Source organism: Rhinatrema bivittatum, chromosome 7 (genome assembly GCF_901001135.1).
Source record: "Rhinatrema bivittatum chromosome 7, aRhiBiv1.1, whole genome shotgun sequence".
Lineage (NCBI taxonomy): Eukaryota > Metazoa > Chordata > Amphibia > Gymnophiona > Rhinatrematidae > Rhinatrema > Rhinatrema bivittatum.
Window position 1 is genome coordinate 234,009,092 of NC_042621.1, and position 17,148 is coordinate 234,026,239.

Sequence of the window (17,148 nt, forward strand, 5' to 3'; positions counted from 1 at the left end):
TATGTTATTGAATATTTTTCTATATGCTCTGATTGCCTTTTATCATATTTCCTTCAATTTTCTTGTAAACATTCAAGTAAACTGAATAAAGATTAAATTAAAAAAAAGACAATACTATATTACGTACCGAATGTGAAAATTAGAAAAACATGACCAGGCGTAAGAAACTTGATTTGATTAATTTTCCTATAGCTAGATGTATTTCACCATATGATATGTTTAATGTTCCTTCCACTGCATTCCCACCAGTTTCAAAAATATATTGTCTTCCTCAAGGGAAAATAATTATAGTTGGGGGATCAGCAATCTCCTCTATCCTTTGATAGCCTTGATATTTCTCAAATTTTAGATGAATTATGGTCTGAAGCACCAACTTCAGCAACATTATTAGTCCAATTGGCACAGATAGGTGACATGTTTGGCTGACCGTGGAGCCGCCCCCACAGCCAGCCTCACTCACCTTAACGCCAACTCTGTCTTGTGGGAGGGATGCCGTTATGCCTCCTTCTCCTCCCGGGCACTCAGCTGCATGTGTATGGTGCACGCTGAAGTTTAAAGGGCCCGCAGCAGAAAAACCTCCATGGTGCTCAATGATGACATCACACGCTGGCCCCATTTAAACATTCCTGTGACTGCAGCTTGATGCCTCAGCAACAGGTCCTCTTGCTTTGCTGCAGTGCATGTTGCTTTGTTCCTGCCATACCTTTCCTTATTCCTGTCTAGCTTTGTACCATCCTGGCCTGCTTTGTCCAGTCTGCCCAGCCTCACACATCCTGTCTTGCTTTGTCCAGCCTGTCTTCACCTTGCTCTGCTCTTATCTTGATACTGCTTTGCCTTGCATTGCCCAGTCCTCCCCTGCTCTTCTTTCGGCTGACCCTTGTGCTTTGTCCTTTGCCTGGATCCTGATGCCGTCTGATCTCTCCTGCCCCAATCATTGCCTGGAGTCTTTCATCTGCCCTGACCTGCACCTGTTTCTTGATTATTTCTGTCAAGGGACCCTCGCCTAAGTCCTGCTGGCCTCTAAATCCAAGGGTTTAACCTGCAGGGCAGGAGGCTGGTATAGGTGAAGCTCAGACCTGGTCCAGTTCCGTCGAGTCTGCCTAAGGATGATGGGAGCCCAGCTGGGCTACCAGTTGGGTAGCACCAATCTCATCTCAGTGCAAGGGCTCCTACCCCATGACAATTGGGAATTCCTTTTAAAACTTGTTTTTATGAATCATGATGTTTTGTTTAAGGGATATAAAAATTGAATGTTTCTTAATTTAGCTCATATTACACAAAAAAGAGTAAGCAGTTTCTGATGGTTTTCAGGGGTGATGGTTTTCAGGGGTGATGAGTCAGACGAACTGAACGAAATCACTGTGAACCTGGAAGATGTAGTAGGCCAGATTGACAAACTAAAGAGTAGCAAATCACCTGGACCGGATGGTATGCATCCTAGGGTTCTGAAGGAACTCAAAAATGAAATTTCTGATCTATTAGTTAAAATTTGTAACCTATCATTAAAATCATCCATTGTACCTGAAGACTGGAGGGTGGCTAATGTAACCCCAATATTTAAAAAAGGCTCCAGGGGCGATCCGGGTAACTATAGACCAGTGAGCCTGACTTCAGTGCCAGGAAAAATAGTGGAAACTATTCTCAAGAACAAAATCGTAAAGCATATAGAAAGACATGATTTAATAGAACATAGTCAACATGGATTTACCCAAGGGAAGTCTTGCCTAACAAATCTGCTTCATTTTTTTGAAGGGGTTAATAAACATGTGGATGAAGGTGAACTGGTAAATGTAGTGTATTTGGATTTTCAGAAGGCGTTTGACAAAGTCCTTCATGAGAGGCTTCTACGAAAACTAAAAAGTCATGGGATAGGAGGCGATGTCCTTTCGTGGATTACAAGCTGGTTAAAAGACAGGAAACAGAGAGTAGGATTAATGGTCAATTTTCTCAGTGGAAAAGGGTAAACAGTGGAGTGCCTCAGGGATCTGTACTTGGACCGGTGCTTTTCAATATATATATAAATGATCTGGAAAGGAATACGACGAGTGAGGTTATCAAATTTGCAGATGTTATAAAATTATTCAGAGTAGTTAAATCACAAGCAGACTGTGATACATTGCAGGAGGACCTTGCAAGACTTGAAGATCTGGCATCCAAATGGCAGATGAAATTTAATGTAGACAAGTGCAAGGTGTTGCATATAGGGAAAAATAACCCTTGCTGTAGTTACACGATGTTAGGTTCCATATTAGGAGCTACCACCCAGGAAAAAGATCTAGGCATCATAGTGGATAATACTTTAAAATCGTCAGCTCAGTGACTGCAGCAGTCAAAAAAGCAAATAGAATGTTAGGAATTATTAGGAAGGGAATGGTTAATAGAACGGAAAATGTCATAATGCCTCTATATCGCTCCATGGTGAGACCACACCTTGAATACTGTGTACAATTCTGGTCGCCGCATCTTAAAAAAGATATAGTTATGATGGAGAAGGTACAGAGAAGGGCAACCAAAATGATAAAGGGGATGGAACAGCTTCCCTATGAGGAAAGGCTGAAGAGGTTAGGACTGTTCAGCTTGGAGAAGAGCCGGCTGAGGGGGGATATGATAGAGGGCTTTAAGATTATGAGAGATCTTGAACGAGTAGATGTGACTCTGTTATTTTCACTTTCGAATAATAGAAGGACTAGGGGGCATTCCATGAAGTTAGCAAGTAGCACATTTAAGACTAATCGGAGAAAATTCTTTTTCACTCAACGCACAATAAAGCTCTGGAATTTGTTGCCAGAGGATGTGGTTAATGCAGTTAGTGTAGCTGAGTTCAAAAAAGGTTTGGATAAGTTCTTGGAGGAGAAGTCCATTAATGGCTATTAATCAATTTTACTTAGGGAATAGCCACTGCTATTAATTGCATCAGTAGCATGGGATCTTCTTAGTGTTTGGATAATTGCCAGGTTCTTGTGGCCTGGTTTTGGCCTCTGTTGGAAACAGGATGCTGGGCTTGATGGACCCTTGGTCTGACCCAGTATGGCAATTTCTTATGTTCTTATGATACTGAGGCCAAGGTTTCTGCAGCTAGGTGCTACTTTTGTATTGCATTATCCCTGTATTGTGTTGTGAGGTTTCAGGGTATAAAGTATGTTTTCTTTGATCCTTCACAACTTTTAGCCTTTAGGCTGAGAGGGAACATGACAGAAGTTTATAAAATCATGAGTGGGTGGAATGAGTAAATAGGGAATAGTTACTTACCCTTTCAAATTATTTATTTAGTTACTTAAAATCATTTATATGCCACCAATCCACAACTCTTAGTAGATGACAATATGTTCACAATCGTAAACAAAACATATAACAAATACAAATAAAACAAAAATAGGCTGACCAAACTAACATAAAGTAAACTAACCATCCAATTTTCCAAACTAACATCATAAATAATAGCTTCATTACAGCCTAAAAAAACCCCAACTATTTCCTAAATAATTGAAGTAGCAACCATTGTTCAACTAAGCTTGAATTAAGAGGGAAAAACTAATGAGAAAAAATATGCTTTAAGAGTCTTTCAACAACGTAACATGTACTTTTCGGCCCTGATGTCTTCAGGGAGGGAGATAATTCCACATTGTAGGTCCTGCAATTTTGAACTGATTTCTAGCTTCTGTTAGTTGTGCTTCTCTTATAGAGGGCACTTCTAAAAGACATAGGGTAGATGAGCGTAAAGGCATCTCGGTTGGTAAGACTGAATTGCTGATGAAATACAAGGAGGAACTAAGTTCCTTTGGGCTTTGAAAATTAAGATTAAGGCCTTGAATTGTATTTGCCATTTAATTGGAAGCCAGTGTAAGGTGGCTACAACCAGAGTTATGTGCTCCTTTCAGGCTGAGCCTGAAACTAGGCACACCGCAAAATTTTGTATTAATTATACACTTTTTAGATATGAAATTTGCTGGACTAGGAACTGTACATTACAATCAAGAGTAGATAAAATTAAAGATTGGGTCACTGTATGGCAATCTCAGTAATTGAAAAGAGGTTTTAAAGTGAATAAGAGGCACATTTTATAGTAACTAATGTGCTAAAATGAGGTTGAAGGGATAAAGAAGGGTCTGTATATACTCCCAAATTCTGGACTAAAACAAAGGGATACTCTAAGTAACTAACAACCAGCAGATTTAAAACAAATTGTAGAAAGTATTTTCAGGCAATATATTATCAAACCATGAAATCTGTTGCCAAAAGGCATAGTCAAGGCGACTAGCATAGTGGGTTTAAGAGAGTTTTTGAACAAGTTCCTGGAGGAAAAGTCCATAAAGCAGTACTAGTTAGTAGACTATAGAAAAATATCACTTTCCATGGGAGTGAGCAAGAAATAGATCTACGGTACTTTATTTTGGATCTGTGGGGTACTTGTGACCCTTACTGGCCACTGCTGGAGATGGGATGCTGGGTTTGACAAAACTTGGTCTGACCTAGCATGGCATATCTTACATTATTAAACTTTTTTTTTTTTTTGCATACGATTAGCTTCCTGCATTGGGATTAATTCTTTTTTTTGCACATGCATAAAGAAAATGTATGCTGATATTCAGTGCACAAATTTTACTCATGTTTTTTTTTATATCAGGCTCCAAGAGAGCAAGCAGTGTTGGATAAGCTCACTGTTACGATTATGTAGAATAGGAATAATGAAATTTTATTCTGGAAGGGAAATATGGTAACTAAAATCTGCAAATGTGTGTCATGAATATTCATTCTAGTATCCTGGGAATCCTGCCTGTTTATAACCCTGCAAGACTACTGAATATCTCTTCTTTCATTCTGTGTCTATGGGGAAAAACAAAAATCCTAGTGAATCTGGCCCTAAGTGATCACGGATATTACTAATCTTACAAAATAACATAAAAGTGTTAATGACAGTAAATACAGTCTCTTTTTAGTTCACCAAACTGTTTTGATTTTTAAGTAGCTCAATACATTTCTAATCTCTTCTATGAAAATGGGAAGATATTAATTATTATACTAAAGTAGTGAATGATTTCCCTATAAATCTATTTATACTTTTAGGATCCAAGAAAACTGATAGAGATTGAATGTCTGGAATGTGTACATGACGTTCAGAAACTTGGCAGTGCAATCCCAAACTACACAAAGAGTGCCATTGAGGTATTTTTTTTGTCTGAATTTATATGATAAATTTAGTATCGTTTGAGAAAGTTAGAAAATGTAATTTATTATATTGTAAATATTTTTTTTAATATTGTTTATGAAACAGCAAGAAGAAATCCTTGTTGACTGACCCCCCTGTAAATACTGTATGCAAGTTCTGTAAATTGGACATTTGACATTGTTGCATTGCCTCAATTTACTCCAATGAAATACTGCCTGAAACAGCCTAGCATACATCTCAAGAATTTTAAAAACTATTTCCCTGTACGTACCCAGATCAGTCCAGACCCTGGGTTATCTCCCCCTTCTAGCAGATGGAGTCAGAGCAAAATTCTGAGAGGACACCCATATATAAGTAGGTTCCCTCTCTGCGGTCCCTCAGTATTTCCCCTGACTCAGCAGATGAGGGTTGCACCTGCGGTTCCCCCTTTGGTTTGAGAGAATAGTTTTCCTTTCTTGCTGTTTCTCTCTACTGTGGATGGATCAAGTTTAATTTACAAAAAAACAAAACCAGAAAAGAGCGTGAGGGACTCCTTTGCTTCCTTCTCCCACTGCTTCAGCTTGCAGACTGATCTGATGCTGGCTCATTTATCAGGTTTTTGTAAACTTTTGTCTGTTGGGGGGAATTTTTTACTTTCTGTACTTTTCAATTTCAGGTTTCCCATTGCTTTTCTGGAGGGGTGAAAGTTGGTGGTCCAACCTCTCCCCCGTTGGCCCGACCGGCTGCCCTGAGAGGTCGTTTTTGCCTCAGGGCAGCACAGACAGAGAGGCGTCATTCCTCTGTCTTGTAAAAAAAAAAAAAAAAAAACAAGCAGCAATAAATAAGTTTAAGTGCCTTGTCTCGCGCTTGAGGTTGGAGCCTTTATTTATTTATTTCATTTATTTTAAAAATTTTCTATACCGTCGTTAAGTTAAATACCATCACAACGGTTTACAGAAGGGCACGATAAAGAGAAATATGGGTGGTATAGATTACAAATTACTCGTGTGCCATCATAGTACGGTAACAATTTAAAATAATAAACTAGATGTGTAAGTTAAACCTGATTGTTAGGAACAAATTAGGCAGTTTGATTTTAACATTAATGTGCTTATGTAGGTTACTAAAAACTTTTAGCTTGGTGCATCCTTTTTCAGTCAGTCCTTGGGCGCTCCTTCTGCCGTCTCCCGGCAGTTTTCGGGGGTATAACTTTTTTCTCAGTGTGCCGGCGCCTTCCCCCATGCTGCGGTCTCTGCGATGCTGCACTTGTGGAGAGCTCGCTTTGCGGCTCTCCCGGGTGGGACTTTGCTCGAGGTGTCTCCCCGGTGGGGAAGGACCCCCGAGGTGCTTCATCCCGTGGCCATGTGCGATCTGACTCTGGGAGGCCGGCCCCGTCCCCGACTCACGCGGGAACGGTGGCCATTTTGTCGGCAGGGGAATCAGTCTCCTCAGCATGAGGAGATTGGAGATTTTGGCTGGTCATCCTCCCCGCCGGTTTTGCTCCCAGCCCACCTCCCAGACACAGAGGCACCTTCGGTGGACCCTCCTCGGGTACCTCCCGCGCCCGTACCCCCCCCCCCCCCCCCCCCCCCCCCCCCCCGGGATTCCTCCGGAGCCATTCTCAGTAGAGTTCATCCTGATGCATAACGCTTACTTGCCTAGGCAGTGCCCAAGCTGGGGGTCCCGCTGCCTGTGCCATCCTTGCCACCACTGGCCCAGTCAATAATCAGGGATCAGGAGGCTATCCGGGACCAGCGGACCCTCCGGGTCCCTCCCGTGTTCGGGTGGTATCGTCCTCGGTCGTCCCGAGCGTAAATCCGGCTCCGGACCCTCTTGGGGACCCAGATCTGGATGATCCGGGGTCCCAGGCGCAATTGGAGGGTGATGTTCCACGCGTGTTGCGCCTTTTTCAGCGGGACGAGCTGGAGCCCATTAACCCGCATGTGGTGCAGGAATTGGACATTGACCCGGTTCTGGAGATTCAGATTCCACAGACGGGGAATAAGCGTGGAGACCCCATCCTAACAGGCCTTCAACCTCCGGCCAAGGCATTCCCATCTCATCCCACGATTTTGGAGTTACTCTCACGAGAGTGGGACACTCCGGAGGCTTCCCTCCGGGTTGGCAGGACGATGAATAAACTTTATCCACTCCCGGAGGACTTCCTGGAGCTCCTCAAGCTTACGAAGGTTGATTCTTCCGTGACGGCGGTCATGAAGAGGACCACCATCCTGGCCACTGGAGGTGCCGCCCTACGGGACGTTCAGGATAGAAAGCTGGAAGTCTATCTCAAGAGGATCTTCGAAGTCTCCGCTTTGGGTGTCCGAGCAGCGGTCTGTAGTTCGTTCATGCAGAGAGCAGATCTCAGATGTGTACAGAAGCTCCTGGGGGCTCAAGATCTACCTCCGGAGGAGGCCCAACAAGCTGAGCGCCTGGAGGCGGTTATAGCGTATGGGGCGGATGCTCTCTATGATCTTCTACGAGTACTGGTCAGGTCCATGGTCTCGGCGGTCTCAGCCAGACGTCTCCTCTGGCTCTGTAACTGGTCTGCGGATGCTTCTTCTAAGGCTCAGCTCGGATCTTTGCCTTTTAAGGGCAAGTTACTATTTGGTGACGAGCTGGACCAGTTGATTAAGTCTCTCGGGGAGAACAAAGTTCATAAGTTGCCGGAGGATCGGCCTCGTCCAACCAGAATGTTCAGTGCCACCCGCAGCCGTTTCCTGGGTCAGCGACGTTTTCAACAATCCAGACCGGTTAATAAGAGGCCTCCCTCCTCTCGATCCCAGGCCTGGTCTCATTCCTTTCGGGGTAAGCGTCCATCCCAAGAGGCTTTGTCCCAAGGGTCAGCTTCCAAGCCTGCCCAATGAAGTCTTGCCGGTCCACTCTTCAGTTCCTCGGATAGGGGGTCGCCTATCTCTCTTCTACGAGGAGTGGACCAGGATAACTACCGACTGTTGGGTCCTGGATATTCTAAGAGATGGCTACGCCTTAGAGTTTGCTCGACCCCCTCAGAGACAGGTTTGTCTTCTCTCCTTGTGGACCTCAAAAGAAGCAGACGATCGTGCGCCAGGCGCTGGATCGGCTCCTCGGCTTGGGGGCTATCAGGCTGATTCTGATGCCGGAACACGGGTCAGGCAGTTATTCTGTTTACTTCGTGGTCCCCAAGAAGGAAGGCTCCTTCCGCCCGATTCTGGATCTCAAGCTGGTAAACAGGGCGCTCAAGATCCCACATTTCCGAATGGAAACGTTACGCTCTGTCATGGCTGCAGTGCATTGTGGGGAGTTCCTAGCATCCTTGGATCTGATGGAGGCCTATCTCCACATTCCGATTCTACCGGAGCATCAAAGGTTTCTTCACTTCAAAATCCTCGGCCAGCATTATCAGTTTCAAGCTCTGCCCTTCGGCCTAGCAACAGCGCCTCGCACCTTCACCAAGGTGATGATGGTAGTGGCGGCGGCACTCTGGAGAGACTGGATTCTGGTCCACCCGTACTTGGGCGATTGGCTCATCCGAGCGAAGTCTGAAGCCTAGTGTCAGCAGTTGGTCAACTAGGTTTTACACCTTCTTTACTCTCTCGGCTGGGTCGTCATCTTTGCCAAGAGCAGTCTTGTGCCGTCGCAGGAGCTCGACTTCCTAGGGGCCCATTTCAACACCAAGCTGGGCAATGTCTTCCTCAGACAAGAGTGGGCGCAGAGTCTTCTGGCACAGCTACAGTGATTTTGTTGCCTATCACTCCCGACCGCGTGGGATTACCTGCAGGTCCTGGGTACTATGGCTTCCACTATAGATGTGGTCCCGTGGGCTTTTGCGCATATGCATCCTTTGCAGAGGGCGTTGCTTTCCCGCTGGAAGCTGGTCTGCCAGGATTTTTGGGCACCCCTTCCACTGCCGGAGGTAGCCAGACACAGCCGCTCCTGGTGGCTCCACCTGGATCACTTGCTGCAGGGGGTGGAGCTGGAAGTTCCCCAATGGATTGTGATTACTTCGGATGCCAGCCTCTCCGGTTGGGGGGCAGTGTGTGGGAGGAACTCAATTCAGGGTCAATGGACAGCAGTGCAGTCGGCATGGTCCATCAATCGACTGGAGATCAGGGCAGTTCGCTTAGCCCTGCGACGGTTTCTTCCTCTGATTCAGGGCAGAGCCGTCAGGGTGCTCTCGGAGAACGCAACCACAGTGGCTTAGATAAATCGCCAGGGAGGCACAAGAAGTCGGCAGGTCTCTCTGGAGACAGACCGCCTCATGGACTGGGCAGAGCGCCACATAGCGGCTTCCCACATAGCTGGGGTAGACAATGTCCAAGCGGATTTCCTGAGCCGATAACGCATAGACCCAGGAGAGTGGGAACTCTCCCAGGAGGCGGTGGATCTCGTTTTCGGCAGGTGGGGAGTTACCCACTTCGACCTCATGGCCACTCAAAGGAACGCGAAGGCTCCATGCTTCTTCAGCCACAGAAGGGAGCACGGCGCAGAGGGCATGGATGCCCTGGTTCTTCCATGGCCTCCAGAGCCTGTTACTCTATGTGTTCCCGCCGTGGCCACGATCGGGAAAGTACTGCGCAGAATAAGAGTACCATTGGGGTCCGTTATTCTAGTAGTGCCGAGTGGCCTCGGAGACCGAGGTACGCGGACCTTATCCACCTAGCCGTGGACGGTCCTCTTCGGATTGGACATTTGCCTCACCTGCTTCACAAAGGTCCCGTATTTTTCGAACAGGCAGATCGCTTTTGTCTTGCGGCTTGACTTTTGTACGGCGCCGGCTGAGATGTCAAAGATATCAAGAAGATGTGATTGTAATGCTTCTCAAGGCTATAACGACTTCCACTTCCATCTGCTATGTCCGGGTCTGGAAGGTTTTTGAAGCTTGGTGTGAGGCAGTACCGGTTCTTCCCCATCAGGCGTCTGTTCCTCAAATTCTTTTCTTTTTGCAGCAAGGTCTGGATAAAGGTCTGGCTTACAATTCTCTGAGGGTCCAAGTGGCTGCCCTGGGAGCTGTCCTTCCTTGTCTCCCAGGTACTTTTCTTTCGGCCCATCTGGACATAGTTCCTTTTCTCAGGGGTGTGAAGCACGTTAAACCACCGACACAGGCGCTTACACCTTCATGGGATTTAAATTTGGTTCTTCGGATCCTTGCTGGACCACTTTTTGAGCCTTTGAAAAGGGCATCTCTGAAGGATCTCACGCTTAAGACGGTGTTTTTGGTGTCCATTTCCTCAGCTTGGAGGATTTCGGAATTCAAGCCTTGTCTTCGTTTCACGGACTCGGGAGTATCACTGACCACTGTATCTTCATTTCTACCTAAGGTCATCTCGACTTTTCATTTGAATCAGTCGGTGGAGCTGCCCTTCTTCTCGGACGAGGATTCCAGGGAGCTCAGGCGACTCAATGTCAAGCGTGCCTTCATTCGATATCTGGAGGCGACAAATGAATATCTGGAGGCGACGAATGATTTCTGCCTTTCGGACCATCTGTTTGTCTTATGGCATGGACCCAAGAAGGGTTACCAGGCAACGAAAACCTCCATTGCACGGCGGTTAAAAGAAGCTACTTCTTCGGCTTACATAGGAGCGGGTTCTTCCCCTCCGGAGGGTATTAGGGCTCATTCGCTCCGTGCTCAAGCGGCATATTGGGCAGAAAGTCGTTCTGTGTCTCCGCAAGAGATTTGTCGAGCAGCTACTTGGAAGTCTTTGCACACTTTTGCTCGCCATTACCGGCTAAACCTCCAAGCGCCAGTCCTTGTGTCTTTTGGGCCTCAGGTACTGCGAGCTGGGCTAGCTGGGGCCCGCCCTAAGTAGGGAAGCTTTGGTACATCCCAGGGTCTGAACTGATCCGGGTTCATACAGGGAAAAGAAAATGATTCCTTACCTGCTAATTTTCGTTCCTATAGTACCACGGATCAGTCCAGACGCCCACCCTAACGCTACCAGCTCAACTACACAGTTCCTATATGATTCAGTACTGTTTGGAAGTTTCTGATTGTTCTTTTTGCAAGTTGCTGTTTCGGGATGTCTTGTCTCATCCCAGGTTACTAATTCTTGATTTTGGTACCTTGTTCCATCCAATACTTTCTTTCCTTCTTGCTTGGATATACTTCATACTGAGGGACTGCAGAGAGGGAGTCTACTTATTAGTGATGAGCTTCGTTTTTTTCTATCGCCTCGTTTTTTGAGTTGGACGCTTTGGGGTAAAGTTCGTTTTTCCTCGGTTAGTTTTTTGGAAAAAACGAACAAAAACTAAACAGGGAAAAACGGAACCGGCCCAAAAAACGACACGGGAAAACGAAGCTAAAAAAACCCCACCCCAAGCATTAAAATTCACTTTAATACATTAAATACAACCCCCCCCCATCCCGATCCTTCCCCAAGACTTACTAACATCCCTGGTGGTCCAGTGGGGTCCCGTGAGGGATTTCTCCCTCCATGCCGTCGGGCTTGCCTCGATCAAAATGGCGCCGATAGCCTTTGACCTACTATGTCACAGGGGCTACCGGTGCCATTGGTCAGCCCCTGTCACATGGCCATCGGCGCCATCTTGTGCTCCTACCATGTGACAGGGGCTGACCAGTGGCACCGGTAGCCCCTGTGACATAGTAGGTCAAAGACTATTGGCGCCATTTTGATCGAGGCAGGACCGAAAGTCAGATGGCACTGAGGGAGAAATCCCTCGCAGGACCCCGCTGGACTACCAGGGATGTTAGTAAGTCTTGCCTAACAAATCTTCATTTTTTGAAGGGATTAATAAACATGTGGATAAAGGCGAACCGGTAGATGTAGTGTATTTGGATTTTCATAAGGCGTTTGACAAAGTCCCTCATGAGAGGCTTCAACGAAAACTAAAAAGTCATGGGATAGGAGGTGATGTCCTTTCATGGATTACAAACTGGTTAAAAGACAGGAAACAGAGAGTAGGATTAAATGGTTAATTTTCTCAGTGGAAAAGGGTAAACAGTGGAGTGCCTCAGGGATCTGTACTTGGACCGGTGCTTTTCAATATATGTATAAATGATCTGGAAAGGAATACGATGAGTGAGATTATCAAATTTGTGGATAATACAAAATTATTCAGAGTAGTTAAATCACAAGCGGACTGTGATACATTACAGGAGGACCTTGCAAGTCTGGAAGATTGGGCATCCAAATGGCAGATGAAATTTAATGTGGACAAGTGCAAGGTGTTACATATAGGGAAAAATAACCCTTACTGTAGTTACACGATGTTAAGTTCCATATTAGAAGCTACCACCCAGGAAAAAGATCTAGGCATCATAGTGGATAATACTTTAAAATTGTCGGCTCAGTGTGCTGCAGCAGACAAAAAAGCAAACAGAATGTTAGGAATTATTAGGAAGGGAATGGTTAATAGAACGGAAAATGTATTAATGCCTCTATATCACTCCATAGTGAAACCGCACCTTGAATACTGTGTAAAGTTCTGGTCGCCACATCTTAAAAAAGATATAGTTGCAATGGAGAAGGTACAGATAAGGGCAACCAAAATGATAAAAGGGATGGAACAGCTCCCCTCTGAGGAAAGGCTGAAGAGGTTAGGACTGTTCAGCTTGGAGAAGAGATGGCTGAGGGGGGATATGATAGAGGTCTTTAAGATCATGAGAGGTCTTGAACGAGTAGATGTGACTCGGTTATTTACACTTTCGAATAATAGAAGGACTAGGGGGCATTCCATGAAGTTAGCAAGTAGCACATTTAAGACTAATCGGAGGAAAATTCACTCAACGCACAATAAAGCTCTGGAATTTGTTGCCAGAGGATGTGGTTAGTGCAATTAGTGTAGCTGGGTTCAAAAAAGGTTTGGATAAGTTCTTGGAGGAGAAGTCCATTAACGGCTATTAATGAAGTTTACTTAGTGAATAGCCACTGCTATTAATTGCATCAGTAGCATGGGATCTTCTTAGTGTTTGGGTAATTGCCAGGGTCTTGTGGCCTGGTTTGGCCTCTGTTCGAAACAGGATGCTGGGCTTGATGGTCCCTTGGTCTTACCCAGCATGGCAATTTCTTATGTTCTTATGTTCGGACCATTCTGCATGCATATTCCCATCCGTTGGGAACTTCAGTGATCTATTTGCTATTCTGGATCATTCTTACCGGTTTACAGCTTTGCCTTTTAGGCTGGTTGCGGCACCTGGGATCTTTTCTCTAGGTTATGGTGGTGGTAGTGAAGGCTTTCCACAAGGAGGACATTCTAGTTCACCCCTATCTGGATTCGAACTAAAACCGTGGAAAATAATCTTCCCACTGGGTGATTCCTTGCTACAGGAACTAATCTCAGGGGTGAATCTGGCGTAGAGTGATTTGCAGCCGCCTCAGACCCTGCAGTATCTCGAGGTTCAGTTTGATGCAAAGCAGGGCAGAGTATTCCTGCCGCAGTCTCGTTTCCACACGATGATGCTAGAAGTTCGATCCCTGTGGAGCCCTGTTTTTTCGAGTGTAGGTCTTAATTACAGGTCTGGGGGTTGATGGCTACTGCATTGGAAGTGGTTCATTTGGAGAGAGCACATATGTGCCTTCTTCAGCGCCTGTTAATCTCCTATTAGAGTCTGCAGTTGAAGAACTATGCGGTGAGGCTGTTTCTCCTGTTAGAGGGAAGATCCCAGTTGAACTGGTGGTTACAGGTGGCCCATCTTTGAAAAAGAATTCCCCTGACACTACTGGATTGGCTGGAGCTGACGGCAGACGTAAGCCTCTGGGTGGGCTCATCATCAGGAGTTGGTGCGGCAAGGACACTGGAATGCAGCAAAGCAGCAGTGGAAGATCAACAAACTGGAAGTGCGAGTGGTTTGGTTGACGTGCTGGCGAATTGCCGAGCAGCTAGAGCAACTTCTCCTAAGCATATTTGTCTCTTCATAGCCGGAAGGAACAACTACAGAGCCAATTTCCTCATCTGGAGAAACTTGGACCTAGCATAATGGGAGCTGGCAGACGAGGCCTTCTGCTTTTGGTGAACCAGTGGGGATTATCAGATTTAAGCCTGTTGGTGAACTCCAACATGAAGATTCCACACTTCTTCAGTCGCAGGCAGGACCCAAAAGCGATGGGCATTAATGCTCTTGTTCAGGAGTGGCCACTCAGCACCCTGTTGTATGCATTTCCCCCTGGCCTCTGATAGGCAGTATGGTCCAGAAGGTTTACAAGTGAAACCAATATCGTCCTTTAACTGGATCTGGACTGGGTTCGAAGGCTGTGGTACACCGGTCTCCAGAGACATCTGGTGGACAGTCCCCTCGGATCTTTATGTCAGGGGCTCTTCTGCAAGATGATCTGGGTTGATTCTGTCTTACAGTTTGGCCATTGAAAGGACTCAGTTGTTGAAGCAAGGTTTTTTGCCTGCTGTAATTTCCTCTCTTCTTCGGGTCTGGAAATTTTCTAGTCCTCTAGCCTGTGTTAGAATTTGGAGGGTCTTGAGGCCTGGTGTTCTGAGCGAGATACTCAACCACTCAAGATGGATATTACATTGATTTTGGATTTTTTTACAGGACAGCTTGCTTAAGGGTTTAGCCTTTAGCACTTTGAAGATTCAAGTTGCAATCCTGGCTTATTATAGGGGAAGAGTCATTGGAGGACCTTTTTCTTCCCATCTGGATGTGTCCTGTATTTTGCAGAGAGTTAAATATCTTCGCTCCCTGTTGCAGCTTCTGGTGCCTCTGTGTGACCTTAACTTAGTCCTCAACTTTTTGAAAGGTCTGACTTTTCTACCACTATGTAATCTTTCCTTGCAGCTGCTTACCTTGAAGACAGATTTTTCTAGTAGTAATCTGATCAGCACGTCAGCTCTCTGAGGTGCAGGCTCTTTCCTGTCATGAGCCTTTTCTCCGTATGACTCTGGATGTGGTTCTACTTCGGACGGTGCCCGTTGTTTTTGCCCTAAGTGATTTCAGAGATTCATATGAATCAGTCCATTTCTCTGGCTGCCTTAGACAGGGACAAAGATGTAGATGAGTACCACCATTTGCATTCCCACCTCTCCCAGGACATTCTTGAGTAACTCACATTATCACTGGAAACCAAGCCAATAGGTGATAAGCTACTTTTCTCCTGATAGTTGGACAGCTGGGGAATGTTGTTAGGGAGGTTGTTTAGGTGAGAGTGCTAAGTTAAGGTGTTTAAGTGTAGAAGTAAATGTTAGGATGTGTATATCAGTGGCAGGGGTCGGTGTCCAAATGGAGAGAATAGGGGATACTTTTTGATGCAATGGTAAAGGATATTCTCTGTGACTTTTGGCCAATTAGCATGGGAAAACTGGAGCCTAGGTATTAAAAGAGTGCTATGTTTAGTGCAGGGTTTTCCTATGTTAATGTACTATGCATGCCATTAAGGATCCTGTTGACTAAGCATTTTTTCCCATAGACAAAACTTTGGTGAAAACCTTAGAGGTCAAAATCCGTTTAGATGGATAACTGAAAAGTTATCCATCTAAATGGTTAGCCAGATATATTTATTTATTTATTTATTTATTTTTAGATTTTTATATACCGGTGTTCCTATATGAAATAAAGATCACATCGGTTTACATTGAAACAGAACATGAAAATTGCCAAAAGGCATTACATAGAACAAGGTTATGAAACTTGGAACAGTGTACATAAGTTCAAAATTTAACAATAACGTTGTAACATTGATGACCAAAAGATAAAGGAGAAAAAAAAAAAAAAGACTTAAACAATTAAGTTGACAGGTCTTATTGAGCATAAAAATTATAACGTATAAGTGAGAAAGTCTCAAGTGTCCTGCAGCTGTATGTGGCTAAATTATAGCTGCATAAATTGGGGGCTTTCCAGGGGTGGGCGGGAGGCTTTTCTGCGTAAGCCAGAGTTAGCCATATAACTTATGTAGCTAACTCTGGTCGTGCTGTAAAGCTGTTCTAAAGTTAGTCGTATATACTTATCTGGTTAACTTTAAGATAGCCAGGATATTCAGCGGTGCAGCTATGCCGCTGAATATCCCCATTTAGCCGGATAGCTCTATCTGGCTAAATTAACTAGCCACTCTGCAGCTGAATATTGACCTCTTAATAAATATTCCTCTAACTTACTGCATAGATAGTAAACGTTTTTGGCATACACACACTAAGAACTGTGTGCTAAGAGTTTTTAAATAAGGGCGATTAAGAAAATTTAATAAACTAAACATATATTTCTTAGTGCACCATAAGTCCCTTAAACAGGAAAACAAGCTGGTGGCAACCTACCTATTAATCCATAGTACACAGCATGTCACATATTTTCAGTTGTTTATACCAGTGAGCATTTCCTAATTATGAATGTTCACTGTTATATCCAAGTCAGACAGTGGATTCTAATGTCAGCTTTTCATGAACTTCACAAGTTATAAATAATAACAATTTACGGCACTGTACCTAACAACTCTCTATATATAGGTAATATATGATAATATCTTTAGGGATAGCATTACATTAGTGGCAAACATTTTTTGTTTTTATGCGTGCATAAAAACTATAACTGTGGTGTTGATTTTCACAGACCCAATTGATAATCGTAAGAAGACTTGAATTAGCCTTACAGAATGCAGTTCGATTGGAGGATCCTCATATCGCTCAGATGGTGTGTGTTACTCAGTGGAATCTATGTCTTCCTCTGCTGCAGCAGAATTTACGCAAACATTTAAGAAAACCATTGCTGTTTGTTGCTGAAATTCTAGAAAAAATTGACAGGTAAGCAAAAAAGGTTTTCCTACGTATTACATTTCAACATTTTTAAATTCAACTTTCAAGTAAATGTATGCTAAGACCACTAGGTTAAAAATATGATTGCAATTTCAAAGAAGAAAAGTATTTGTTTCTTATAGGAGAATCAATTTGTTTTCAGATTTGCATCATTAAAGAATTGTTGGAAGCCATTTAGCTCATGTAGTTAGCTAGTTTGAAATGATCCTTATGGATAGTATAGCATTAATGTATAGCATTTTTTGCACGCTTAGCAAAACTCTTTCTAAAACCATGAATGAATTAGAACTCATATTCAAAAAAATGTA

At 44.4% G+C, this 17,148-nt stretch overlaps 1 protein-coding gene across 2 annotated transcripts in view; it reads left to right on the top strand.

Moving 5' to 3' along the window:
• CFAP46 (cilia and flagella associated protein 46) overlaps nt 1-17,148 on the top strand; it is an 831,934-nt gene that overhangs the window by 138,079 nt on the left and 676,707 nt on the right. For both annotated transcript variants that reach the window (XM_029609979.1, XM_029609980.1), the window contains exons 11-12: nt 5,065-5,163; nt 16,638-16,828. In XM_029609979.1, coding sequence (XP_029465839.1) covers nt 5,065-5,163; nt 16,638-16,828 — 290 coding nt within the window. The remainder of the gene's footprint in view (nt 1-5,064; nt 5,164-16,637; nt 16,829-17,148) is intronic.